The 26,971-nt window shown below is 41.0% G+C and overlaps 1 protein-coding gene across 5 annotated transcripts in view; it reads left to right on the forward strand.

Moving 5' to 3' along the window:
• Nucleotides 1–1,629: 1,629 nt before the first annotated feature.
• ptpn13 (protein tyrosine phosphatase non-receptor type 13) overlaps nt 1,630–26,971 on the forward strand; it is a 44,396-nt gene continuing 19,054 nt past the window's right edge. For 3 of the 5 annotated variants that reach the window (XM_056403473.1, XM_056403474.1, XM_056403476.1), the window contains exons 1-9: nt 1,630–1,971; nt 8,337–8,456; nt 11,143–11,309; nt 12,851–12,916; nt 14,344–14,529; nt 14,817–14,904; nt 17,431–18,063; nt 23,817–23,909; nt 26,202–26,325. In XM_056403473.1, the coding sequence (XP_056259448.1) occupies nt 8,342–8,456; nt 11,143–11,309; nt 12,851–12,916; nt 14,344–14,529; nt 14,817–14,904; nt 17,431–18,063; nt 23,817–23,909; nt 26,202–26,325 (1,472 nt within the window). In that variant the 5' untranslated portion in view covers nt 1,630–1,971; nt 8,337–8,341. The remainder of the gene's footprint in view (nt 1,972–8,336; nt 8,457–11,142; nt 11,310–12,850; nt 12,917–14,343; nt 14,530–14,816; nt 14,905–17,430; nt 18,064–23,816; nt 23,910–26,201; nt 26,326–26,971) is intronic. The other 2 variants (XM_056403475.1, XM_056403477.1) reach the window with 1 other exon arrangement.

Genomic DNA, 26,971 nt, shown 5'->3' on the forward strand with positions numbered 1-26,971 from the left:
CAATACCTATGTTAGCCCCCCAGTCAGAACCTGCCACACAAGAACATTCATTATTTTTTCACACATTAGTAAATCCTTCCCTATGTGCACTTCCCACGCCTTTCTTTCATCTAACCACATTCTGAGAAACTTCAAGTCTTTGAATTCTTAAAGAGTCTGACCATATATTTGCAGATTCAAATTTTTTTTCTTTCTTTCTTTCTTTCTTCTTATATCCAAATAGTATTATTAAAATTAATTAGGTTATAATTAATATTAACAGTATTTTGCTTTGTCTATAGAAATTTTGAAGCCCCAATCACTGACCCACTCAATCGCCTTATCCAGAGCTCTTTGAATTTGGTTGAGAAACTAGGAGAGGTTCCTCCCTCAATTCCAGGTGGCACAATTGTCTTCAAACAATGAAATACCATATTCTTTTCCCACTGCACTAAATATTCCATTAACTAATAATTTAAAAAGGAAAGGGATGATATGAGCCTCCTGGTGGGTACCGTTCTCCACCCCAAGTTCCTCATATAGCTCACTTCCAAACCTCACCTTTCCTGACCTTGTAAAAAGAATATTGCTTACTAAGATGTCCTATGAATAGATTTAGGATGAACAAACTGGTATGGGTATGATTCTGGCATGTGTCTGACTGCACAATTCCTGCTACTACATGTAGGATCTGAAGGTTACATTGGCCAGAATAGTATAATTGTTGCAAGAAATGGCTAACATATTGCATTCAGAAATATAAACCCAAAATTACAATATTACATCCTAAATGTTGTGTCCTTACACAACACTATACATGTGACATTTTATGCAACGGCATCAGCCTCTGAAATGTTGAGGAACATGACTATCAGCTCTGTCCATCTAAAGAGAAAACCAGTGTTAATCAAGTAATCGAGTCTTATCATTTCAGCCCATGGCAGTGGATAATAATCATGCTTTTTAGCACTGACAGGCACCGGCAGGCAGAGATAGCCCTTTTACCACAGCCACCATTTCCAAGGCTGTATGTGCTGATGACTAAGATCCACTAGATGGCACAAGACAGACCATGAATAAGGGGCCTTTGAAGTACACCATAGGAAGGAAGTACTCAACAGTGAATTGCTTCCTGACAGCTTAGATCAGACAACTTTGATGTTGTGGGAAACAAAGAAATATAGCTAAAGCTTGATTTTTTTTTTTCTTTTTTTGAAAGGTTTCAGCCCATCTACACAGTCCCAGAGTGTAGAAGACATCACATCAGTTTTGAGAGCATTCAATATGTGCTCTGAAGTAGTTATCATCAGCTTTTCAATAATAGGCTGTTGAATTACACAAATGAATGTAATCATTTGTACATCATTCAGAGGAATATAAGTTGTCTGCAGAGTTGTTAATTTGGTTCAATTTACAACCCACATCTGTGCCTCAGCTCTCTATATATTCAGAGTTATATAGAAAACATTTAATAAACCAGGTTCGTCATCCATAAACCAAGCTGTACATTTTACTCTCCGTTGTGTGTGTTACTATAGAAACGACTAAATGACAGTCCCCAAGCAGAGAGCCAATGGACAGCCATAGTAAGGTGTCTGGTTACTCCCAGTCAGCCCACGCTAGCTGGGCAAAGGGAGGGGTTATTCCGCTCCTCAGCAGTAATGGTAACTTGGCTGCGCTTGAGGAGAGTTTAATGCTGTGTAGTGGCCACCAAACACGACTTCTAGGCAGTTTCCGAAGAGGAGATTTGTTTATTTATTTATATTTTTTGTAATTGTGGCGGCTCGGAGAACAATACCTGCAGTGTAGTGGATTTTCATAGCCGAATCCGCCGTGGAAAGGTAAACCTGTTGCCTGCCGGGCTCGCCGTGTACTATCCAAGATGTTGCTTTGTGGATGGGATGGCGTCTGGTCCGGTTTGTGTGCGCACCCATAGCCTCGTCGGAGTACGAACATTTCCCTCTCAAGTGATTTTGTAGCTCCTCTTGCCTGGTAAGTTTCGTAATAACTACTCAAAAAAAGTAAATAAACTTTAGTGTGTTGTAGCTAACTTTAGCGTAACCGTTGTCAGCAACTCTCCCCGGGAAAACGGAGGAATTGAGACGGTTGTGTCGAGGCTAAAACGCCGGATCTTCTTTTATCTAAAAGAAAAAAAACTTTACCCGGCTGTGAGCTAGCTACTTTTGGGCTAGTACACGGTCTGTCGGTAGTTAATGTGTCTCGACCTGGAAGTACTGCTATATGTTGAATTAACGTAACACCAATACATCTGGCATAGGGCATCTTTGACCACCCCAGTAACTGTAAGGTTTAAAGTTTAGGAGGAGACGCCACTGCAAAAATAACAGGGTGTCTAGCCAGCTAATTGCTTTCAAGTTCATCCACCTGCACTATTTGTGTAATGCTGACCAACATGCACACAGCCCTTTAGAGGCATAAAGTGTCAGTACAGGCTGAATGTTTTATGGGGGGGGGGGGGGGGGGGGGGGGGGGTGTAAGAATTCAGCTTGTACCCCCTCCCCCTTCATTACCATAGAAAAGTAGTAAAGTTAACTTAAAGTCAAAGGTCACGAGGGTTTTGAATTTGTGTCATTCAAGACCAAAGAAGAAAGTGGTGAGGCTGTGTGATTGAGCAGGATTAACATTCCCATCAAAAGTGGCTATGATGGAGATGGTGCAAGCATCATCATAGGAAAAATAGGCAGTGGGTTGGGTTTGTGTGTTGGGAAAGGGGGGGTGGGGGGTTTGAGTGAGTTTTTTTTTTTTTTTTTTGCAAAACCATGCTCTGCATGTCACGGTACTCATAGCAACCCTGTGATTAACAGAAATGGAGCGGATGAGGTCGAGACCAAAATGAAAAGTGAGGGCTGTTGGTCCAGAGCTGGGCTGATAATCATGGAATAGTCATGGCTCTCTTCTCTGGCTGGTCCTGACCCTGGCACTGCTGAAAAACAAAACACCAGCATCCAGAGAGTGGCTTACTGGTTAGTTAGACAGAGCCAATCCATAACTGGAAGGTACCAGGTTCAGTGATGTAATCGCCAGTGTTGAATCCATTGAAAGCTCTGCGTTTAGTCATTGTAAGATAATCTGGAGAAGCATGTCGGCAAATTGCCTCAGTTGTAAGAAGGGTACAATTAATGAAAACCAGCCACTGGGTTTTCCCTTTTTATTTCGCTTTTATTTATTTTATTCTGGGAAAAGAGGTTCACTCAGAGTTTGTTGTTGAATTTTCCTGGCACCAATGACTTCAGGAAGATTTTCACCTCAATGTTGGCATAGCGTTTGTCTTCTCACCGGCTTCTGTTCCAAATGTGTTTGCCAGCTGAGACCACAGTTCTGATGTTTGGAGGATATGAACAAATTCCTTCTCATATCTTATGTTATGAGTTATGCTTTTGGAAATAGAAGTGGAATCTGGTGTTTTTACGGATGATTGCTTCGAAAGTGCAGCTATTCAGGTTTTCAAAGGACTTAGGATAAAAGAAAAAGTTTTGGAGCGAAAGATGGGCATCTTTTGCTGAGCTTTTTGTTCCTGGCAAATGTAGAGGGGATGAGCTTTGAAAGAAAGCAGCAGAAACCAAAGGTTTTTTACCTCTTTGGTATGGGTCACTCTGCTGGAGTGCAATTTTTCAGGTGATTGTTTTCAAATCCATTTCATGGGTTGTAGCTGTGTCACAGACAGGAAGGTGGGAGGAAAGAAAAAGCTTCTGCAGAGTATAGAACGCTATCACGTTTCCAGGATTATTTTCTTTTAAATCCTTGTGACTGTGGCCACCACTTAGCAGCACCAGCAGCAGAATTAACCTTGTTTAGGTTTTCTTTCTAGATACAATGTGGGATACATGGGAGTACCTGGGAACAAACATCCCCAGTGTTTGAAAAGGGGAAAGAGAATGAGGCGCTGAAGTGGTGAAGGCTGTCTGCTCTCGCTGTTTTGGGCCGCTGCCTCCTAAGCCCCCTCAATAATGAGTAGGACCACAGTCCAATGAGAGAGGAGCTGGCCTGCACTGCAGCCTCAGTGTGGATAAAAAACATTCCACTGTAGGTCTCTGTTAAAATAACAAGGGCCACAAAACAATCAGTCTTCACAGCACCCGCTTTCCCTCATTCTCATGGGTAATGAGCAAGATGGGTAGTAACCCACTTTGCCTCACACTTCACGCCTCCCATTGACTAGAATGGCTAACCTGCATTCCTGCATAAACAATCAGGACTGTGACATGCTTACTCATTAACTCTCTTCCACAAAGTCTGATTCATAGAAAGGATGGTGTTTCACATATAAGTTTCGGTTAAATTTCTCTAACACTAATCATGCAGCTGACCCAGCTCATGCTAGGAGTTTATGGATAAGTAAACAGATTAAGATTTAGCTCATAATGCAAACACAACAAAACAGCCTCTTTTTGAAATGTTGAGTCAACTTATAGCCACGCTGGCTAAGGAGCATGGCTTTAGTGCCGGCAGTGTCAATCTATTGGTCAGTGTGGTCCAGACTGAAATATCTCAATAGCTATTGGATGGATTGTCATGAAATTTTGTGCAATGACATTCATGGACCTCAGAGATTTCCATGCGCCGCTACCAGCAGGTCAACTTCACTTCTCTTAACCAGTGGAATATCCAACAACTATTGGATGGATTGTCACAAAATTAGATACAGAGAGTTATGCTTCCTAGATGATATATACCACTGACTTCAGTGGTACACGCGGTAACCCTAACACGGTCAATCACTGTATTAGTGCGATTGTCGGTTTAAAAGGCCCAGCGCCTCCTCAATTCTGATGTCAGAGATGTGTACTTCAAAAATTGTCTGATCATCCGACAAGTGCTTCTTTTTCAGTATACAGGCGCCTTTAGTGTTTGTTTCTTTGTTTCACTATTACATATTACAGTATTAACAGTGAAATTTGAACTTCTGTGAATAAATGAAAAAACGTATCAACAGTACAGCCAGATGAGGCCCTCAGGCGTGATCCACACCCATGAGTCAAACCCACAGGTGCATCGCTGTCAGCAAAACCTCAGTACAGGACACAGCTAAATCCCATCTGACACATTAGGCTTGGGTATATTGGTGCTGTTAAGCTCCTTTTTTTTCTCTTAAACAAATTTGTACACATGCTAAGCTATAAGGTATCACACTTTGTGATTTGGTTATACATTGAAAAAAGTTGGAAAAAAAGTTGCTTTTAAAATATTGTTTTAAGGCTTTTTAAGGACAGTTGTACTATAAAAAATGAATTATGATCAAATGTGGTCTCATGTGCCCTGGTAATCATCCCATGACTGATGTTTGGTTGATCTTCCATAGAAGTTACGCCTCATTTCCTGTTTGGAAGTGTTCTTATTTGTTTTTGTTTTTGTGTCTTCGGCCAAAAGTCTTTGATTTATAAAATCCTGAGTTAGAGCTGTGATCTGGCGAGTACAAACATGCTCTGTGCTGTATTTAATGTGGGTTTGCTCAACTTCGTGGGGAAAAAAGTGAAAAATAGACTGCGAAAGTTCAAAACATCAGAAAAGCTGTCAGCGTTGAAAATATGGATTTGTTTTCAGTCAAGGAATCAGAGGGGAAACGTATTTTTCATTAGTCTTTCAAAAACACTTTCTGTTATGTTGTACCATGACCGCTTGTTTGTGTCGTATCTTGTAAAGTATTGGGAAATGTGGTCGCTACACACAAAAGTTTGAGTTTCTGAAGTATCATTTAAATGCAGAAAAAGTGGAGGAACAATAAATGGCATTCACTATCAGAAGGTTTCAAGCATTATTGTACACAACAGTGCTATCATACATAATTCTCCAGTAAGAAAAGATTATTTCTGAAGAGACTCAGGCAGTTTCTGAGAGCATTTCATGGATTTTATTAGATATGCTGCAAAATCAGATCTGGTCAGGCAGTGAAACCACAACAAAAGGTGAATTTGAATAACTTGTTTTTTTTTGGTCTTTAGCCACAGTCTAGAGCAGACAGATAAGTCTTCAACTGTTGTATTACACCCTCTAGGACTATCAATCTTAGCTTCTTCTCAAGGGAAGTGATAATCGAGTTCTATGCTGTCGTGACCACCCCTCTGAAGCCTGCGCTTGTTTTCTGTTATTTATTTGGTTCTATCTGCTTCTTTATCCCCCACTATTTTGGCACAAATTACATACGACTTCAATAGACTTCTCTACATCCTCAGCCGTGTCGAGCACATTGTCCTTCCAAAATCTTTTGCATTTCCTGGAATATTTACATATGTACACTGGATGGTGTGCAGAATGTCATTGTATAGTTTGATTTACGACTGTGACATATATACATTTTATATTTTTGTACACTGGAAAAATTGCATCACCTGCCTACACATCAGAGCAATCGACACTTTTTTTTTCATTGCACACTTAAGCCTTTTTTTGCACATCCTCAGAGTCTGCTAATGGACATTTCACTGCACATATTGTGTGAGCATGTGACAAATAAAACCTGTGAATCTTTAATCCTGAAATGTCCATCTGCTCGGTGGACTATTGTGAAATATGAAATAAATAGAAGATACTTCACACTCTGCTACTCTTGCTAAATGTTAATTGGCTTGTTGGGTTTCTTTTCAATTATATTTGTATGTGTGGAATGGAGTACTGCAACATAACAAATCCCACAGGGGATTAATAAAGTATTTCTGATTCTGGGTTGTGGTTGACAGTTGAAAGTGAATTGAACCCAAAGCTATGGCAGTGCTTTAAAACATGAGTTTTGTGCCATGTTTACACCTTAAATCAATGCAAGTAACTTTTGCCAAAAAATATTTATTATCTCGTGCAAAGCTGAAGCAGCCCTCACCCTAAACCTTTTCTCTGCACCAACAGATGAATAGAGTACTCTTTCGCAGCCGCCCTATCACCCACACTTTTATCCCTTGCAGCTATTGTATGCAGGTGCTGTGTACCTTAAGCACTCGTTATACTTCCTGCTCAGTTAGAAATAGTAATAATAGAAACTGGAGCTTCCTGTTGTGCCTACATTTGCATATCATGGCTGGATTGAGGAGATGAGACACCATTGACACTGCAGCACAGGAGCTGGCATTTCGAGAGAAACAGTAATAGATGAGAGATGAAATGAACACGCGTCATTTCATTCAGGGTCCCATAAAGTGGACTCTCAGTTGTTGTGGGACATTTAAAACCCACAAATCCTTGTTAAATTTGGACTACTTCTTTGGTTTATAGACAGTTACAGCTGAAAAAAGATAACAAAACCTAAAAACAGACTCCTCACTTATGTGACTTCGTATTAAAGCATGAAAATTATAATCAAATCAAGTCACGTAAGACAGCCAGCATGTGGCTAACATGAGTTAATCCCTTCGGCATAGCATGCTCTGGCATGTGTGTAATCTAAATTCATGTCAAGTACTGTAGATGTACTGTTGTGTGATATTTGTGTATATGTTTACATATATGCTACACCAAAAGCTGATTTGCTGTATCACTGCTGTCCAGGAGGCAATATAAAGTACCTGTCTTGAGCTTGACCCAGTTATAGTTTCATGACATGTAATCACTAAACAGAAGTGTGATGTTATTACTCATGTGTACAGCAGCAAGCAGCTTTAAGATCACATCCAAAAAAGTGGCGTTGTGCTTTTCTAGATTAGTGTCCACCAGTTGGAAGCTGCTGTCTTAACTCTCAGAAGCTGGTGGAGTCTCACAGTAATAAACTGCCACTTTGTTGAATGTAACTTAAGTAAAGCTGTGTGTGTGTGTGTGTGTGTGTGTGTGTGTGTGTGTGTGTGTGTGTGTGTGTGTGTGTGTGTGTGTGTGCGCATCATGTGCTTACACTCCTCCTCAACTGCAGACGATGATAAGACATCATACATTTCGACGATATGGCCAAGGGCAGGAGAAAGCACAAAATATGATCAGAACTAGTGATAAATACATCGGTGCTTTGGTTTATCGTAGCGATGTGGTGTGTTGTGGCAAGAATTCTTACAGGATTAGACTTGATCTAGGATTATAATTCTCACCTTAATTAGATTAGAATAGGAAATCCATTCATTTTCAGTTGTTTTAACAGAGAATTTTGATTGCTGACAAAGTAATCAAAATTTGGGACCTGCTTGGGAAATTAAATTAAAAAAATCTATGTAGGTGTATATTGCTCTGAATAGCACAGGAGATCAGATGTGCAGATACTCTGTGTGTTTTCTGGCCTGATTTGACCTTGTGCCAGAGGCTCCTATCGTATAACAGGAAAGAAAGCATGCGCCATTTTCCTCAAATTATGCGTAAAGCTTATTTATGTATTTGTGTGTTTTTTATTTTCTGGTGTAAATCAGTTGCCCTTTGTCCTTTGTGCACAGGGAAGATGCATGTGTCTCTAGCAGAAGCCTTGGAGGTTCGAGGAGGTCCGCTCCAGGAGGAGGAGGTCTGGGCAGTGCTCAGCCAGAGTGCAGAGAGCCTCCAAGAACTCTTTCACAAAGGTACGAACATGTGAGATCAAGTCTGCACAGACGTTTCCTAGAAATACGAAGAATACAAAGAAACACGGTTCATGTTAATTTGTCTTTCTTACATACAGTACTGTCTTATGTCCCCCCAGCCTTCTCCTTTATTATATGTGAACACTTTTTTTTCCTTTTTAATGAATGGCCTGAATAACAATTGACTGGTGTTCAGACCTCATGAATTGCAGGTGCCATTTTGTATTGACAAATTGATGGGATTGCATACCGTCTTTCTCAAGGGATGATTTGTTAATGTTGGTTTATAGATTGATTTTTAATTAAGTTTAATTCAAAGATCTCATCACATCCAACTCTCAAGTCGGTGTCAGTAAAATCAAAACATTCAATCAGTGCAGCCATTTAGTTGTCAGTTTGTTGCAAACTGGTTCAGCGTCATTAGTAGGATTGTAGACTGCGCAGTTTTTTTTATTTTTTTATCCATCATTCTTGTGAGTCATTTGTGTGTCTGTGGTTGTCCTTGAAGATAGGAAGAGATAAAGTCCCCATGACAGTGTCTTTGTAACCAAAGAAAACTTCTACAACGGGGTGACTAAGGGAGGTTTAACTCTGGAGACATTGGACAGGATGTGAGTCAGCAGGCACTGTAGAGCGCTATGTGGGCTAGGGTGGGGCCTAGTCTCATAAGAAACTCCAGTGCACCTGATTATATTGACCTTAACTGCCTCATCTAACCTGTTCATCATTGGTTGTGAGAATTTCCATTTAATAGTAACACAGCTCTGACTGTGTGTTTCTGAATAAACCAGATTGACCTCAACTTTCAGGTGGCAGACTGAATTCATTGCAGACCTGGCATGCTGTAGGAATTCCCTCTTATCAGTGTGGTGTGTAAATATTCCTTTTATGCTGAGGCCACATTTATTACAAGAAGATTGTCATAAGTAAATAATAAAAAACACTTGTAATTCAGTCTTTGTGGCTTGTGAGATAAAGTTTGTTAAGGACAAGATGCAAGGTTAGATATTTGGAGTACTTTAGATTATTTCATCTTCATGGGGCATTGTGCTGCAGTGATTGTTAACACATCCCCCTTTTTCCTACAGTGTATAGTTGTCTAGCTATACTGAGTAAATTGTGGCCTCTCATGTGTACAGTTTTAGACTGCTGACTGAGTGGAGCTAAAATTTGAAGAGCAGATGTTGGAACCAGCTATTATATAGTCACTGAGCTATGTAAAGAAGTATGTTTACCACAAGAGTGGATTAATAACAGCAACCATTTAAACATTTTTGATTTCTTAGACAATTTTTGTTAGATGTCCTGGTCAGCTATGAACAGTAATGGAGAAGCTGACGTTGTTGCTGGTTTATACTTTAAAAAGCATAAAAACATGAAATGTCAAGTCATACTTTAGTTGTATTTTGTTTCTTTCTGTCTGCTGAAGTCACAGTGCATGTTTCCTAATGTACGGAGGGGGTCTAATGTACAATTGACTTGGCTAAATTTAATATGACTTCTCAGGCTCTTCTCAAACGTTGTGAATGGAGTCACATTGTCAAACACTTAACCACTAGCACATTTTTTTCCCCTGTGGGTAAACGGTAGCGGTTAGTAACCATGTTTGTTTAAGAATGATTTGTTTGAATAAGTGATGTGTGAATATTTCTGATTTGTTAGAGGAGTTCCTCCTCATGATCCCAGCTACATATTATTTAAGATCATATAGAAACCAGTGTCTTCTACATTTCTCTGTTTCTCTGTCTACTATTTATCCCTGTGTCTGCTCCTGTGTTTGGGACTCAGCTGAGGCCATCTACTAATGGCTTGTTTGCTTGCAAACTGAATGCATGGTAGACAGCACAGTTTGAAAACAGAGGACAACCTCTCACAGATTGCACTGTCAGTAACCATCCTGTATGGTTTTGGTGTATATCTGTAGTTTATTGGAGCTGTTGTTGAATTTGTTATCCACCAAGAAACTCATTTGCTCAGACTGAGTCATGCACTTCTGCTCAGCTCTATTATTGCTTATCCAGAGCAGAAGTTTTGCGTGGGATACACCTAGTAACCCAGTCTACGTTTGAGTAAGACCTCCAAATGCTCACATGAGTTTCAAACAGGAAACTTATATTTACTTTATAAATTCCAGCTTTTGAAAGCAGATATTTAGTGCCTCAAATCCAGTTCCTCTGTTCGTCTCTGTGCTCCTCTCAGAGTGAAGTATCAGTCAAAGAAAAGAATTTTGCAGCGCTGCTCAAACATTCCTTTGTATATTTTTAAAACGTCCTCTAACCATCGCGCTGGCTGCGGCTTCGTAGGAAAGGAGAATTACGCTGTGTAGCCATTCCTTTCTGCTTCCATGCCTCAACAGTTATTTTCTTGCAGGCTAAGAAAGCAACATGTGTTTTTGTTTACTTCAATCATCTTGAATTTCCATAAACGCCAAAAGCCTGAGCAAGAAACATTCACTGTGGTTGGATATGTCTACATTTGCTGCATTCAGGCTGTAAATGCTTAGAAGAATTTGATGCTAGTATTGAGCTTTAAAACACAATACCTCACTGTAACACTGCATGTGCATGCATTTGTGGTAATAGCTAAGAATTTAAATAATGGAAGTCAAGTAAGTCGTTGTATTTGTTTTCCTGTTTTGGTTCCTGATCATATCTCCAATGGCTGAATTGTCTGTTTCTGCCTCCAGACCCTGCAGCCATGGGCTTCATCATCTCTCCCTGGTCCCTCCTGCTCATGCCCTCTGGCAACATCTCATTCACAGACGAGTATGTCACCCAGCAGGACTTGAGAGCCTTCACAGCTCCAGAGGTCCTGGAGGGGGTCTCCTTGACTTCAGTCTCTGACATAGAGAAGGTATAAACTTAACATAACCCATGTTTGTGGCAGAACAGTACAAACTGTCAAGAGTATGTTTTCTAATGCTTCATTTGGGTAAATTTTATCCCCTTTTCCCGCATCCTCTGTTAATGCTCATACATTTTCAGCAAAAATGGGTGATATCTTTCCATTTAGAACACATAAATTTCATGCGTGAATGTTTGGTCTAATCTCAGTGTATTACTGTTGCCCACTGGGTAATTTAATGAAGCTGCTGTCATTTATTTCTTTTACTGTTTGTTTTATTTGGATATAGAAAAGGTTTTCCACAGTTATACGAATTGCTGCATGCTACAGTTAGACAATAGGACCAACACACAGGTGCATATTTCTGCTAATTTAATTTTTATCTCAGTAAATGCCTCCCCTGGTGTTCAAAGTTTCCAGGGTGAGGCAAATAACATGTAAAAATGCATGTACTGGAATAACTAATTACTATTTTTGTTGCTTCTGGCAGCTTCCCAGTACTAACATATTGTATTTCAACAGGTTTTGTGCTCCAGTGGTGAACAGCTGTGGCACTTAATACTTATAACATACAATACATTTGGTCATTAGAAGTTTTGAATGAAACCCTCTGTTGTTGTGATGGATTGTCAAGAGCACATTCTTGCTCGAGTAACCCAACAGCACGAGACTCCAGTGCATATTAATTGTTTCCGGATCTGAGGTAGTTGTGCAGATGCAACATTCAGAACAAGATCAACAATATTATCTTCTGCAATGCAATATATGACTTCTTTTACATATACTCAGAACCACACCCCCTCCACTCAACTCTGCCCCTCTGGTAGAGGAGCTAAAAGCTTGCATGACTGGATTCCTGTTTCTGGCACGGCCCCACAGACCTCAACACAGTTTTGTGCTGAGTCAGTTTTCCAGCCCTGGGCCTGTCTCCCCAGCCGAGTTATTTCAGTGTAGAAAGTATAATCTGTTTCTCTCATTATCAGAGACGGTGGGTAAACATACGTCAGCTGCAAATGCCACGATTTTCCTTTCACTTTTTCAACATATAGGCTGCTATTGTTGCTTTTAATGGGCTGCTTTTAAGTTTCCACATTTTCTGAAAGTGTGAGTGTGCCTTTAAATTTGTACTCTGAGATCTGTTCCTAAAAGACCTTGACGGCTATGTTGCATTCTTTGGCAATCCCTGAATTATTCTTTCCTCTACCAAGCCCAACATTCGGGGGAAGTGATTTCTCTCCCAAGTAATGAGTACAGAGTAATAAGGAGAGGAAAATGGAAAAATGTTTTTGGATTTAGGCTGAAAGCCCCTGTTTTTTTTTCTTTTCCAAAAAAGAATGAATTCTTCTTTTAACACTGAGCATTAGTCTGTCGCTCTTTCTTTTACAAAGGGACGTTTGACTTATTTTAATAAGGTTCAAGAACTTTATATAAGGAATATTATATTCCTCACCTTTTCTATGTGCTCACTATTGCCTTACTCTTGTCTTGCTGTTTGTTTTTACAAAAGACGGAATGAAGCTAATGTAACCAAGTGATGTTTTTTTTCACAGATGCACATGTACTCTTTGGGGATGACTCTGTTCTGGGGAGCGGACTATGAGATCCCTCAAAGTCAGGTAAATCTTTACCATGCGTACCATGCATTGTTCCAAATGGATAGAGGTTATAATATGGACACATTATAATGAATCTCCTAAAACACTTAATCAAACATTGCCCCTCACACTGGCATAATGAAAAAGTGGACAGTGCTTTTGCAGGAGCTAGTGTATGGCAAAATATAATTTATAATGCTTGTAATGTTGGTAATGTTCATTTAAAGGAAATCAATATTTCAGTTTGTAGCCTAATGCCTAATTTGTAGCCCAAATGCCTTATAACCACTCTGAAAGCAGACACTATGTTTATCAGTGGAATCAGTTTTTTAAAATGAGATCTGTATCTGAATATCTGATCTGGAAGGCACAAGCTCTTTGCACTCTGGTATGCGTATGAATCTGCAAAGACCACTGGAGATGGTCTGGTTCACAATGCATTCATATCTCAATAAGAAGCAGCCAGGTGTAAAACACAATCCGCACAGTGTGTTCTCATTTGTGAGAAAGTAACGCCCTTAGGTTTGAAACGGCATTACTCACACTCACGTTTACAATCCACTTCAGGTCCATGTACTCTGATCCTGTCCTCTCGCTCATCTATGAAGTGGTTGCTATATTAGTGCTCATGGCAGCTGCAAAGTTTGTAACAAACACTGTTTCTGATGCATCCAAACAATGAAGACAAGTTTCATAAAAGACATGAAGGCTGTTCAGATACTTAAAGTCACAGTGAATCAGAAGTTAGGCCGCTCAAAGCTTTCATAATTTGATGTGTTTCCAAGTAAAACAGAATATGTGGGCAGGGTATAGTTGCTAGTTGGATTTAAGTCAAATATTTCAGATTTGATTGGACCACTCAGAAATGGGCTTATAATACAGAGCGATACTGAGCAGTAGTGTGATACCTGTAGAGGAGTAGTATCCTCCACCCACACCTCCCTCCTGTGTTGTTTGATCAGGATAGGGAGGATGAGGAAGAAATTAATAAATTAAATCGCATACAAATTCTTTGGACTGGAAAAAAGGAGTATCTTGGTGATACTATTATGTGGTGGTGATACTGATTCAAATCTGCATCCCCACCCTCGGTATCAAATATCAAAGTGACGTCAAAGGGCATGCAAGAAATCTGCACTGAGAGTGAAATAATAAATTGTTCCATGTTTTTGTTTTTATAGACAAAGCAAAGTATCTAACATCACTTGCAGAAAAAATAATAAAGGCTTAGCCTTTTAATCTAAAACATGTGCTAGATGGGCATTTAAAGTAGGTGATGGGATTGCGCCATGTTGGCAAGGCTTAGCTCTGCCTCATTATCCAAACACAAAAGAAAGCTAACCTGATAATACTGATATCAGATCAGAGACACTAATAGAGCTTGTCACCTCACAGCACATGCGGCTCCTGACATTGTGTGTTAACTGTTACTTTGTTTTGCAATGCAGCCTATGAAGTTGGGGGAACACCTAAACAGCCTCCTTCTCAACATGTGTGATGATGTTACATTGAGTCGAATGTCGCTGCGCACGGTGCTGGACATCTGCAGCAAACACATCCGAAACTCCAGCTGTGACCCTCCCTTCTCCTATATCAGAAAACTGGTCCGGTTGGTACTGGGCAGCCTCTCCCAGGTACACAGTTTATTTATGCAGGTCAAGTGCAACCTTCCTGTCTTTTTCTGTATTTATATTTGAGCATCTTCCAGAAACTTGCACCTCAAGCTTTATCCTAGTTAAAGACTGTTATCTGCTCTGTAAAAAGCACAGTGGGTTACATTACAGATAATGAGGCTCATGCTGATAGAACATGATTTCATGATGGATGACTCTCTAACCTCCTTCCTTCCTCCTGCCTTTTTCACCCCCCGCTCTTTGTTTTCCTTTCTCTTTTACTTCCACCCTTGTTGTCTTTTTCTCAGCTGGACGGTCTGCTGACTGATAGAGAGTCTCTTCCGGAGCGGAGTAAGGAGATTCGAGAGAGGCTGAGGGGCAAAGGTTTGCCCTCAGGTAAGATGAGCTCCACTGATACACACACACACACACACACACACACACACACACACACACACACACACACACACACACACACACACACACACAAACAAAAACACACACACACACACATTGAACACACAGCAACCAAAACTGTATTTGCTTGGTGTGTTGTCAAAGGAACTTTCCAGTGGTGTAGAAAGTCATTTATTTACACAGTGATTTAGATTTCATGCCTGCCAGTAGTTCGTGATAAACTGTCTGCTTTCTATTAGTCTTGAAATCGGGTAAAAAAAAACAAAAAAAAACAGGCCACACTTCTAACTTTTGTTTACCTATGTTCTGTGTAATCTTCATGTGGGTGACACAAAGTCACAGTCTGGAACCAGGAAAAATCACCAAACCCTAGATAAACAGGTTTTGTTAGGATAATGTTGAGAATACTCTCAATATTTAGGTCAACAGAGAATATTACCTAGTCTTCCTTCCCAGTTGAGGCTGTGAGCTGTTGACATTGTGTGGTTAGTTGCACTATTTTTATATTAGCAGTTGTTTACATTTGTGTTACTTTCATTTAGAGAGAATTGGATGTAAATGCCTCCCCTGGTTGTCAAGCCATTCATCACTTACATCTTGGCTTTCTGCATTTGTGGGAAAGAATTAAAAGTAGACGAGAAACAACGCACTGCAACCTTGAATCGGATTTAATTCAGGAAAATATGACCAAATCTTCCCAGTGGTTTCTGAGAGAACTCCAGCATTTTTCCAGGCCATGGAAATGAGAGCAGAGCGCAAACATGGCTATCGTCCCGATTATGTAAGCATGGCATGGCATTGATTACAGATGCATATTTTGGAGTCACCAGTGAAGCTGCTGGTCTGCTGTTTGTATCAGTGCTTTGTTTCCGTGGTTGAGCCCCAGCCAGCCCTAGGGAAAGTACATGCAAAGAGTATTACTCAGTTCTTAAGCGTCTTTCTTCTTAAGAAGCAGTTCATTCCCTCCTGTATTCCAGTCCTTCCAAGTTGTAATTGCTGCTAAGGAACCTCAGTCATTGTCTCTTTTTTATGTTGGTCACCAATTCCTCACTGCTGTCCATATGACAGCAGCACCATACTAGTAGTAGCTGAAAAACTTGTGGCAACAATTGACTTCTTTAAAAAGGAAAAGACATCCTGTTGAGATTTTTTTCACTCAATCTAGCCCTTGTGTGCTTCCCTGAGTTCCTGGAAGACAGTCTGTCAGTCTTTGATGTGTTAAGACTGAGCATATGCTTTGTAGATTAAACCACCACATGCAGCGTTTTTACAGGACTTAACGTCTTCTTCTGCTCTCTCATTTCTGCGTCTCCTCGTCTTGTTTTTGCTCTTGTTCATGCACATGTTTGCCTTCTGTTTATCTCTTTGTCTCGAAAACAAGAGCCATCGTTGGCAGAGTTTATATACAACTTTGTCTGGAAAGGCAAACTTGAAATTTATGGACAGTCAAAGAAAGCAACATTCATTATGCAGTTTTAAGAAAGACACAGTGATAGATGGGCATGATACCGCTGCCAAAAATGATTCGTTATTGTGGCACAGCATGTTCTATTGTTCGTTTTTAAGTAAGGAGGGGAAAAATTAGCTACTGCACAAAACAGACAGGCAGATATAATAGGTACACCTTAAGGTCAAGCGCAGCATGCCATTTTTCATAATTTGCTTTTCCTTGCACTTTTGTTGGTTTGCTATGCAAATTAATTACTTTTATTTGCCATTAATGGCTGTCCCCTTGAGCTGTACAACAGACACTTCCTATTGCTGCTTCTAATTCTAATCAGTGGCCATCTAATCTGTTGAATAACCATGCACTATTCAGTTGGGGCCGGATTTGAAAAATGAAAATTAGAATTTAAAAAGTAAGAAACTTTCTGTAACAAGGGACTTGGTTTTAACACACTCTCTTAACAGACCATGAGAGTGGAAGGAAGCTTTCATAAACATGCAGCTGTGGTGCTGCACAAAACTGTTAGATGTTATTTAATCAGCAGGAGGGACAGTGCCCAGCTTGTCCCTTATAATATATTTTATACTATATCTCTGATACTGGCTGATTGGAGTGTCTGAGGAGACATCCCATTCACTGTAGCAGCATTGAATCTTTCAGTAGAGGGGCTGAGAGAGGCCTGCTGCAGGTGCCAGGGTATCAGAGCGAAGGAGGGGAAGTCGACAGTCGACAGTGCCATGTTTAGTTGCTGTGTCATGCTGATGCTGTTAGAAATGGATGCCAGGCTGGACAGCCACTTAAGCGTAATGAAGTATATTGTACTATTCAAATCAAAATCCTTGTTAATCCCTCCTCTCATCATAAATACTACCCTCTGTATTGAGTGTAGTGTTAATAATGATGTTATTCACTGAGAATGAAGTATATATCAGATGATCTTTTATATTTGTGTTTTCCTTTTGAATACCTGCTGAATGATTTTATGTGTGTTATTCTGTGTTTTGAGTGTGAGCTTCTGCTTGTGGTTTAGTACAACATTGGCTCTCTCTTGTTCTCAGGGAGGAGTGCCGCCCCCAGGGTTCTGGAGCGCTATCGAGCCAGGACTCAGGAGCAGACATCTCTAAACCGGGGCCTCAGTCGTTCTATGGGTTCCCTGCCAATCCAGGGCCTGCTGAAGGGGGATGAGGGGGCAGCCCTACAGTATTCCCTGTCTGATTATCACCAGAACTCTGAATCCCCCACAGAACTTTACCCCAAACCCCCCTCACTCCACCACCAGCACTCCTATCCCTATCTGCACCCTCTTCATCCACAACAAAAAGGCCGGCCAGTGGAACTGGACCGGAGGTCTTTACCCTTCCACAGTGGGGAACTGGGCCCTAGTCAAGCCAGGAAGACCTGGGCTTCCTCTGTGGACTTGGCTTGTATTGATCCAGAGGCTCTTCGTTTTGGGGCATTGGAGGATGCGCGAAGGGGCAGCAGTGCCTTAAGTACCCACTCTATAGGCAGGCGCAAATCGCCCTTGCGGGCATCCAGGGAGAGGGATTCTTGCTACCCTGAGTTTGGTGGCCTGAAGAGTAGGAAGCCTCATCACCACTCAGCCCTGTCTGTAGGCTCAGGCCTCCCTGGTGCCTATGACAGGATCAAGGAGAGACAGAGGAAACTTCAGGCGTTAAGGCAAGCAGTAGATGGTGAGTATACTTTCTTAACAAAACACTTTCTTAAAAGTGCAGTATAGAGGAACAGTTGTTTTCAGCCCCAAGACTCACATAAATGTGCTTTTAAGTTTTGATTTTTAGTCCTCGGGGTGACTGTTAAGTGTTATGTGTTTATGTTGTAGAAATTCCTTGTGAAATTTGAAAAGCATGTCTCTTGCCACCAGTACAGTATGTCAGTCAAACTGGTATAACATTTTCTTGAGTAGGACTTGGCACTAAGGCCCCAGTATGCCTTTCCAAAATCAAGAATCTGCCATTCACAGCCACTTCATGTTGTGATTGGCCAGGTGTGCAGAGGTGAAAAAGGAAGACAGTCAAGGTTTTCCATTCTTTACACAACTATTTCTGTTGTTTCTGTAGTTGTTCAACTATTTCTTTGGCTCATCCTGGTAGTTGGAGAGGAGTTCACCATGAATAATCTTCACACGTCAGAGAACTTAATTTACAATTTTGAAAAGTGATTCTCTTGATTAAATACCATGATTCACTTCTCAAAAATGTTCCGTTAACTATGCAGTTCACACACAAACAGTACATGGTGTCCAGCAAACTGAAATGATGCTCACCTCAGACTCACTCTGCAAAAACTACAAAACACACTCAGCCTTTTTTGGCAGTTACAGGTTCTTTCAAATCTTTTATCTCTGCCTCCTTTCTAATTTTCATCATTGCAACAGATTACACGCAATAATAACAAGGTCATTAGTATTGCAGGATAACAGGATTTTCGTGACGCATCTGAGCTTGGTCATGTGTCATTATTGTCTAATGTGTGGTGCCAGTGCTTTGTCAGAACATGTAGTGCTTGGGCTGCTGCGTTGGTGAATATGCTTGTTATTTGTTGGGTCACCCACAGTTCAAAACTGGAAAAACCCACCCAAGAAGTTCCTGGCTGTGACCGAGTGACTGAGACAATGAATGAAATCTACAGTAAAACATTTTGAGGTCCCAGCTGTGCTGTTGAGATATATAGGAAATGTCAAACTGGGTGGTGAAATGAATTTATCATGCAATAAATGTGGGTGAAGAGACTGCATGGAGCCATCAGCTGGGCTGATCTGAGAGATGAAAATGTGACAGCGAGCAGGATGACGTGAGCAGACAGACACCCGGGCTAGTTGCAGGTTGTGTGTCCATCTGTAACTACCATGTGGGATGGGAGCTGGGTGCTGGCTTGAATGAAGTATCATTGGTGGTGGCTGGGCAGCAATGTTTAGACAGAATGTATGAGTCACTGGTACAGGAGGTTTCCAAATGGCTGATTCTAATTACAGGCCAGCTTAATTCTAGCCTGCTGCTAGCTGTCACACATGCTACTATAAAGCAAAGTCCCTCTCACACTCTTTTATTTTTTTTTACATGTGGCTGTAAACACACAGATATAAACACTCATGCATGCAAATATAGTTATTGACCATACACAAACCCAAGGTATTTACAGCCTGAAAAAAAACAAAAAATCACATGCTTAGACCGAGCACACACAACACGATTGTTTAACACCTCAGCAGTCAGCTCCAAGAGCTTTAAGTTTCCCTTGGGAGCTTATTGAGTTCTTAGTAAAGTCTCCATAGGCAGGCTAGTTTTATGCAATGAGTCACATGTGGCTATATGCGTCTGCTGGCCATTTGGGGACAGCAGAGGAGCATGAGGGATGAATGGTTACATATAATAAACCACTGTCTTCTACCTCTTCTTCCTTTTCCTCCTCCCACTGTTCCTCCATATTCCCCACTCTGTAGCTCCCTCCAACCTCCAGCCTCCCTGCTTTTCTGGCAGCTATTTTTAATGCTGACCGAGCCACCAACCAAGCATTCTTTTCCTCGACTGTGGCTTTTTATCCCCAGCAACTCCTGCCTTCCTTTCCTTCCCTCCCCTTTGCCCTTAGCTGATTGTAATCAGGGGCATTAGGTTTTTTATTTTATTTCATATGATGGTGTGAAGAGAGGAGCCGAGCTTCTCCACCTCCAGCTGTGTCAGAGAAAGAACATTACAATGTTGGATAGCCCCTGTTTATTGTCCAGCCCATTTGTGTGTGTGTGTGTGTGTGTGTGTGTGTGTGTGTGTGTGTGTGTGTGTGTGTGTTGTGTGTGTGTGTGTGTGTGTGTGTGTGTGTGTGTGTGTGTGTGTGAGAGAGAATATATATATTTTTTGTGTCAGTAGCTTCTAATTAATATTAAATTAGGATTGATGTGAGACACCATGCTGACGTGAAGGAATGTTTGGCTGTGAAGGCTGAGCCAAAATATTTTTGTATTCCCGTCCCAGCTCTATTTTCTATAGCATGAATGGGGCCTAATTGAGCACAGACCATTTGCGGGGCCTTGTGGATGTGTTACTTGGCAGAGAACTCCTTTTCTTTCTTCTTCTCTTACTTTTTTCTGTTCTTTTCTACAGGAAAGTGATGGCGCAGCAGTGGTCAGTGCTCTCAGGTTTCACCCAGTTACAAACTGCTCTTCTGTCTTTTGTGTGTGTGCGAGTTTGCAAAATATGTCCAATTGATTGAATATGAATTAAAAGTAGTGTGTGTGCATGCCTGTGTGTGCATGGGCATGTTTTTACCTTGTCCCCTATGTCTCATCCAGTCCCCCCCCCCCGCGTCCTTTTCTTGGTACCAAGGTGCTTCAATCAGTAGAAATTTTCCTTACAGACTGTAATTGGAGTCATGCGTAGCGGATGAGGGAATTCCTAACGTTATTGGACTTTTCCGGCGCTTGGCAGCAGGTCATGTGGCTCTGGGCTGGGTTGGGTCCAGCTTTGACAACAATACAGAACTCTGCTGCCCGGGGGGGGGGGGGGGCTTCACACAAAAGTACAACCCCCAAATTTTCATAATTATATTACTGTTTGGTTCACTCACTCCGAAAGCTGCACCAGGAAAGATTATTGAGTGTTTCTAGGATTTTTATAAAAAGCCCCTGATCCATTTTAATCAACTGCCCGACTCATTTCCTCTTCACATTATGAATAATGTCTAACACAATCACTATAAGGGTTCACAAGCAGTGTGGAAATTTATAAATAGACATTTGTTCATTACTATATTTTTGTCTACATTATGTGCACTTAAAATTGCAATTTCACAAACTCTAAACTGCATGTTTTTCTTTTCTTCTGAGTCATGTTAACCTGCGGGAAGCTTGAGGGTTTCTATAAGCTATTAGCCATTTTAGCCCACACTTTAAAGGGAATTCCTCCTCCCCCCCTGGGACCACCAGACTTTAAATAACCTCATAGTCTGAGTTTGTGTCTCTTCTCAGCTTGAACACCCCAAAAGGCCGTAGCCTATAAGAGCTGTTTGTGTAGAAAACTTGTGCTGTATCGGTTCCTGCGAGGAATCAGGGAGAGGGGGGATGGGGGGACGGGGGGGTAAAACAGGGTCATAGGGAGAGGAAATGAGAAGATAAGGTGCAGGGAGGGGAGAAATGAATGCAGGTCGCATTCCCTGGAGATGATGCTCTTCCACTGAAAATGTGTACAGACTGTCTTTCCAGCAAGTGTGTGTGATTTCCTATACTGAGAGAAAGACACGATAGAGCTGAGTAGGATAAAGTTTAGGAATGGACTCAGTGTTTCTGTTTGTTAAGCATCGTATTTTGTATATAATTACTGCAAAAACATGCTGACAGCTTAGATCCTCCTCTTCTCTTACTGTCTCTTTGGAATGTACTGTATGTGTTGTCACTTAACTGACTGTATTGCTTTAAGGCGGAAGAGGAAGGGACTTACAGAATCAACCGATTTATTTTGCTAATCCCTTGTCTTCATCTGTTTTATAATATCATATTTCCTGGAAAACAAACAAGAACAGTGATGAGCACTTAGAAGAAGCTATGTAGTACATGTTTACATGAGTCACCCTCTGTCCCCCACTCCCTCAGTCATTTAGTGAAACATTCACATTATCTGCAAGATCTCTCTGTTAATCTATCTAATTTGCTGGGACCTTCTCCATTTCTCTGTCCCCCTTTTAGTTTGAGCTGCTGTGGGTGTTTTGAGGTCATGATATAATGGTGATCCCAGGTGTATTTACTTCAGATTTCTCTAAATATGTTGATTCACGCTCAGGTTAAGTGCGACTAACCAAACAACCACATCAGACACTCATGGCTTGACTAAAAACTCAAAAAGCCACATTCATAACATTACATTTACATTTGTGGTTGTGTTACACTCAATAGGCAATCTAATACAATGTGATATAATACCCCTATACTGCAATATATTACATTTTAGGCTTGGTACTTGTGTTTTAGCAGAGTTTTTAGAAGTACAAACTACAGCATCATAAATTACCTTTGACCTACATAGTTTGCATTGTGGTCTTTTCTGTTAGTTTTCCACATCCAGATTTGTTGGGATTACTTTAAATAAAATCATCTGCAGTTTCTTCCTGTGGAGTTCTGTAATGAAGACTGATTAGTAGATGTAATTGCATTTAGATTAATTTCATTGCTCTGTGAATTCTTGTATTTTCTTCTCTTTTATATACAAAAATAAGAAGCGCATAAAAACACTTAAATTCACAAATGCTTCTTCTTTCTCTTTAGGTTTAGACAGGTTTTAATCAGATCATAAACAGGTCTTTACTGCTGCTTCATGGTGCACACGTGTGGGCATCTGTGCATGTATGTGTCAATATGGATGTTTTTGTAAATATGTAAGTCTTTGTGCTGGCGTGGGTAAAGCTAAAGATGGTAAATCACTGTAAAACACATAGAAGAGACTGTGCTCCTCTGTGTACCTTTTTAACGCAGATGACACGGTGTCAAAGGAACTCATGAGTCACTAACCAGCAGAAGAGGGAAAACTATTTTGGGTAACAGTTTGACCAGTTCTCGTTCTTAGTAACATTAGGGCTGCTGCTGCTGCTGCTGGGCCGCGATGCTTTTTACTAATGATGTTTACAGAAGACATACATCATTACAAAGAGAAGTATGTTGTGCTGTGAAATATTTCTGAGTTAAAGTGCCTGAGCAATGACTTGGGAATGCCATTAATTCAAGCTATGCAGCTGATACTGAGGAGCAGGACTTTCAAGTTTCGTGTACAAGGCAGAGAAACACATGGCACGTCAGCATAGTTTTTCAGACTGTTTTGGGCATTGCTTATGTTGTTTGCACCAGAGTTTCAGTGCACTATTGAGTTTATGATGCACCACTTTGGGAAGAGTAAATAATTGTGGTGAGCTTGTCTGTACTTGCTGTGGTTCAGTCAGTCAAGCAAGACAAAAGATAACGCCCTCAAACAACAAGCTCTACAACCTGACAGGAGGCATGCCTGCATACAATTGTGCTAAAGCTGCTTTTCAGTGTAGTTAAATATGTCTTTCATTAGGAGTGTTTACCAACAGCATGACTAATACCTGCTTTGTGTGTCTCCGTCTAATGGTTTGGGGTTGCCATCAGTCTAAGTAGGATTTGGAGCGAGTCCTGCAAAAGAAAACAGTAGCTTGTCAGTTCACGTTGCCCAAGTCTTATAAAAACTGATACAGTTTCTTGTAAAAGTTCAGTGTCGTGTGATGCTGAAGGACAAACGGCTTCACTTTAACATCTCTCACAAACAAACAGCAAACAAGTCCATGTAACCATTTGAAGTTGTTCTAATGTGCATGAAGGTTATGTTTGATACATTTCCTCATTTCACAGATATTTTCTCATACCACTGCATGGTTTGTTTTTGATGATTTTTAAAGATGGCGATGATGGTCTTTTGTCTTCCCTCAGACCCAGTCCACACCCACCAGAGGTACCACAGTGATTACAGTTCATCGAGTGAAAGCCCCTCAGTGACCTCCTCAGATCCAGACTACAGACAAGGTAACAGCTGCCTCTGAATCGTTTATTATAATTGTTATTTTTTTCATGGAGACATGTGGTTTGTGTATATACAAACTTGTGGCAAGTGCTACACTCACATAACTCATAGTGGTTATGTGCATGACGCAGAGGTAAACATGAAAAAACAAAGAGGGCTACTTTTTCCACATAGTGAAACTGTTCCAGTCTCGTTGTGACATTCCTGTCACGACAGATAAAATTAATCAGTTAATAGGAAAAACAACGAAGCCACACTACATGTTTCTCATTCCTGTTTCTGTGGAACTGGAGCCCTGCTATTTTCACTTAAGCCATCTAATCAAGGACTGATTCACACCTGGAATGGCGAGTGAATTTCACTTGAAAAAGCAGCAGCAGTCTGGGCTAAAACCACTGGCAAAGGATATCAATTATTCTTTGTCTCTGCTGACCACTTCCTGTGGTCTGTCCTGCTCGAAGCCAGATTTCCGGCTGTCTTACATGCCAAACCATACAGGGTGCGCTTTGTCTGCTTGAAATTGGGAGGTGCACCACTCTGCCTTGATTTTTTTTAAGAAGCACTTGGAAGAGAGCTGCTGTCAGTCACTCACCTGGTTCTGCAAGTCAAATTGGACCATGTCCTGAGCTGTATAGAATTGCACAAGATAATATGCCGTCACTTTAATTACAAAATGAAATTGTGCAATATAACATAAACAAGATTTCAGTAACAGAATAGTGTGGGAAACATTTGGCTGGTCTACACTAAACAAAACTATTGCTGCGGTATCGAGCAAAACCGCAGCTCAGATTTAATGGTTCCAAAGTGAGTGACTGGGATAACTGGAAATGTCCCCTGTTGTGTGAGTTGTAATATCTCAATTCACTGTGACAACAGATATAGCGTCTTCCAATGTCCTGCTGAAATAAACAAAGCAAAGTATAAAGACATGGTTACGCTATGTTGTGTGGGAAGTTATCAGGGTCTGGAAAGATGTCTGAGTCACTGAGGATGACCGTGTTAATAGGAAATATTCTGTCACTCTTAACTATTTTGTCAGTATTGGACGTTTCATTACACTTTTTATGGATCCCTAATGGGTTTAAGCCCAGCAAACATGAGACCTGATGCTTATGTTAGTCATAGACTGCAAGTATGAAAATGTGTAGGTTTTACTGGCTGTTACTGAGCCTCATGTGAGGTGTAAATGAAAGTTTGTGTCAAAGCAGAAAATTCACAGGATTTCAGCAGCCATACATCGTCATCCCTCTAAGTTTCTGCCGCTTATCCAGACAAGAAGAGGTGCCCTCCCTCAGCAGCATCCTCCAGTTCTTCCCAGGGAGCCCTTTGGCATCCTGAACAGACTTCCAAACCACCTCAATAGGGTCCTTTTCAACACAGCGATTCTCCCTTGATACCTTCTGGATGCCAGATCAGACAACCAGAGAAATAAACTCATTTCAGCCAGTGCAATCTTATCCTTGTGGTCGCACACAGTCAAGAACAACTGCAGTGTGTCACTGGTATAGAGATGTTTCCAATTCAGACAGACAGACAGCACCTCACACACAATGTAAACTGGACTATGTAAACCATTATACAGTAGACTTAATAAAATAATAATATAACTACACATATTTATTCATGTAGGCAGTTTTATGTGTTTTCAACTGTGCTGTTGTTTTTTATAATGATTTCAGACCTTTGACTAAAAGATTAATATTAATTACATATAATAAAAATATCATCTTATCTTATCTTATCTTGATATACTTATACTTGTCAGTGCAGCAGGAGACAGAGTTAATAAAGGTCAAAAGCAAGTTTATTCAAGCTTGCCCAACACCCATACTCCATTTAATGCTGTCTTCATGTTTTGCACTGTTGCACGAAAGTTTGACGCTGAGCTCAGACAGCTGTGAAGAGTTTAAACGTTCTAGTGGAAAAAGTGCCAGTTTTATTTGGAAATAGCTGAAATATATTGAACATGTTCCAAAAAGAAAAGCTGTTTGAATCTTTTCCATCTGAAACATGCAGTAAGTCATAACTTCTGTCCATCTGACACATACTGTTGCTGTAATGTAGTGGTGATCTTTTTATTCACAATTTCGACACGAGGCAAAAGAGATCCCATTTGTGGCACTGATTTGACCTGATTTCAGTTTTCGGTAAATACTCCACCTCCCTCAGCACATGTTCATGCACGTACATTTGCAGCCCAGCGTGGGTGTCTCCAGTCTGCATTTGGACAGGTGTGTTTGATTGTGTACGTGTAAAAACAAAATTCACTCCTTTTGTGTTTGTGTGCACAGCTCATGCTCCCATGTCTCTTCCAGCTAAGAAACCGAGCGAGGGGAGGCGGTACGGCTCGCAGCTTGCACTTTCCTCTGAACACGACGCCCTGTCGCTGACGAGTCACAACACACACAGGCACAGGTAACGTATACACATATGTATACAAGTGGCTACTAGTGTGGTTTTCTCCCTAAACAGCCTACAGCTACAATCCACAGAAATCTGCCCCTTAATGGATGTTACAGACCCAAGCAGATCCTGACTCTCATCCTAAAGCAATTGTCATACAAGGCCCTTTTCCATTCCCACCACATTTTTTAGAAAATGGAAATGAGCCAAGAATATGGAAAAATTATTGTTCAAAAAGTATTGGTTGTGTGTGTGTGTGTTTGTTGTGCATTATGTAGCCCCTCCATCACAACCACCACCAGCAGATTATTAAGCTTCTGTAGTGGCTGCACCAGGTGTTTGCTTCTGGCTGCACCGATATGGCATTTGTATAGGTGAATTAATAATTGGTTTGATGGTTGAGTTTAGGTGGGAAATGTTATTGCATGAATTTCACCACCTGCCCCACTGCATTGGAGCGTGTACGCCTTGAGTCAACATGTTTGTATGTGCCCGTTCGTTTGTTGTGCAGGGAAGCCACGAAAGAAGCTGACCGGTTTGCTCCTCTGGGCCACGCACACAGCTGGTGTGGCATAGCAGGGTCAACCCCATGCTTCGCTAGTGAGGTCATCTAATGTGACATCCACATTCAGCAATCTCTGTCTCTCTAATCTCTGGC

Source organism: Seriola aureovittata, chromosome 18 (assembly GCF_021018895.1).
Source record: "Seriola aureovittata isolate HTS-2021-v1 ecotype China chromosome 18, ASM2101889v1, whole genome shotgun sequence".
NCBI classification, from domain to species: Eukaryota; Metazoa; Chordata; class Actinopteri; order Carangiformes; family Carangidae; genus Seriola; species Seriola aureovittata.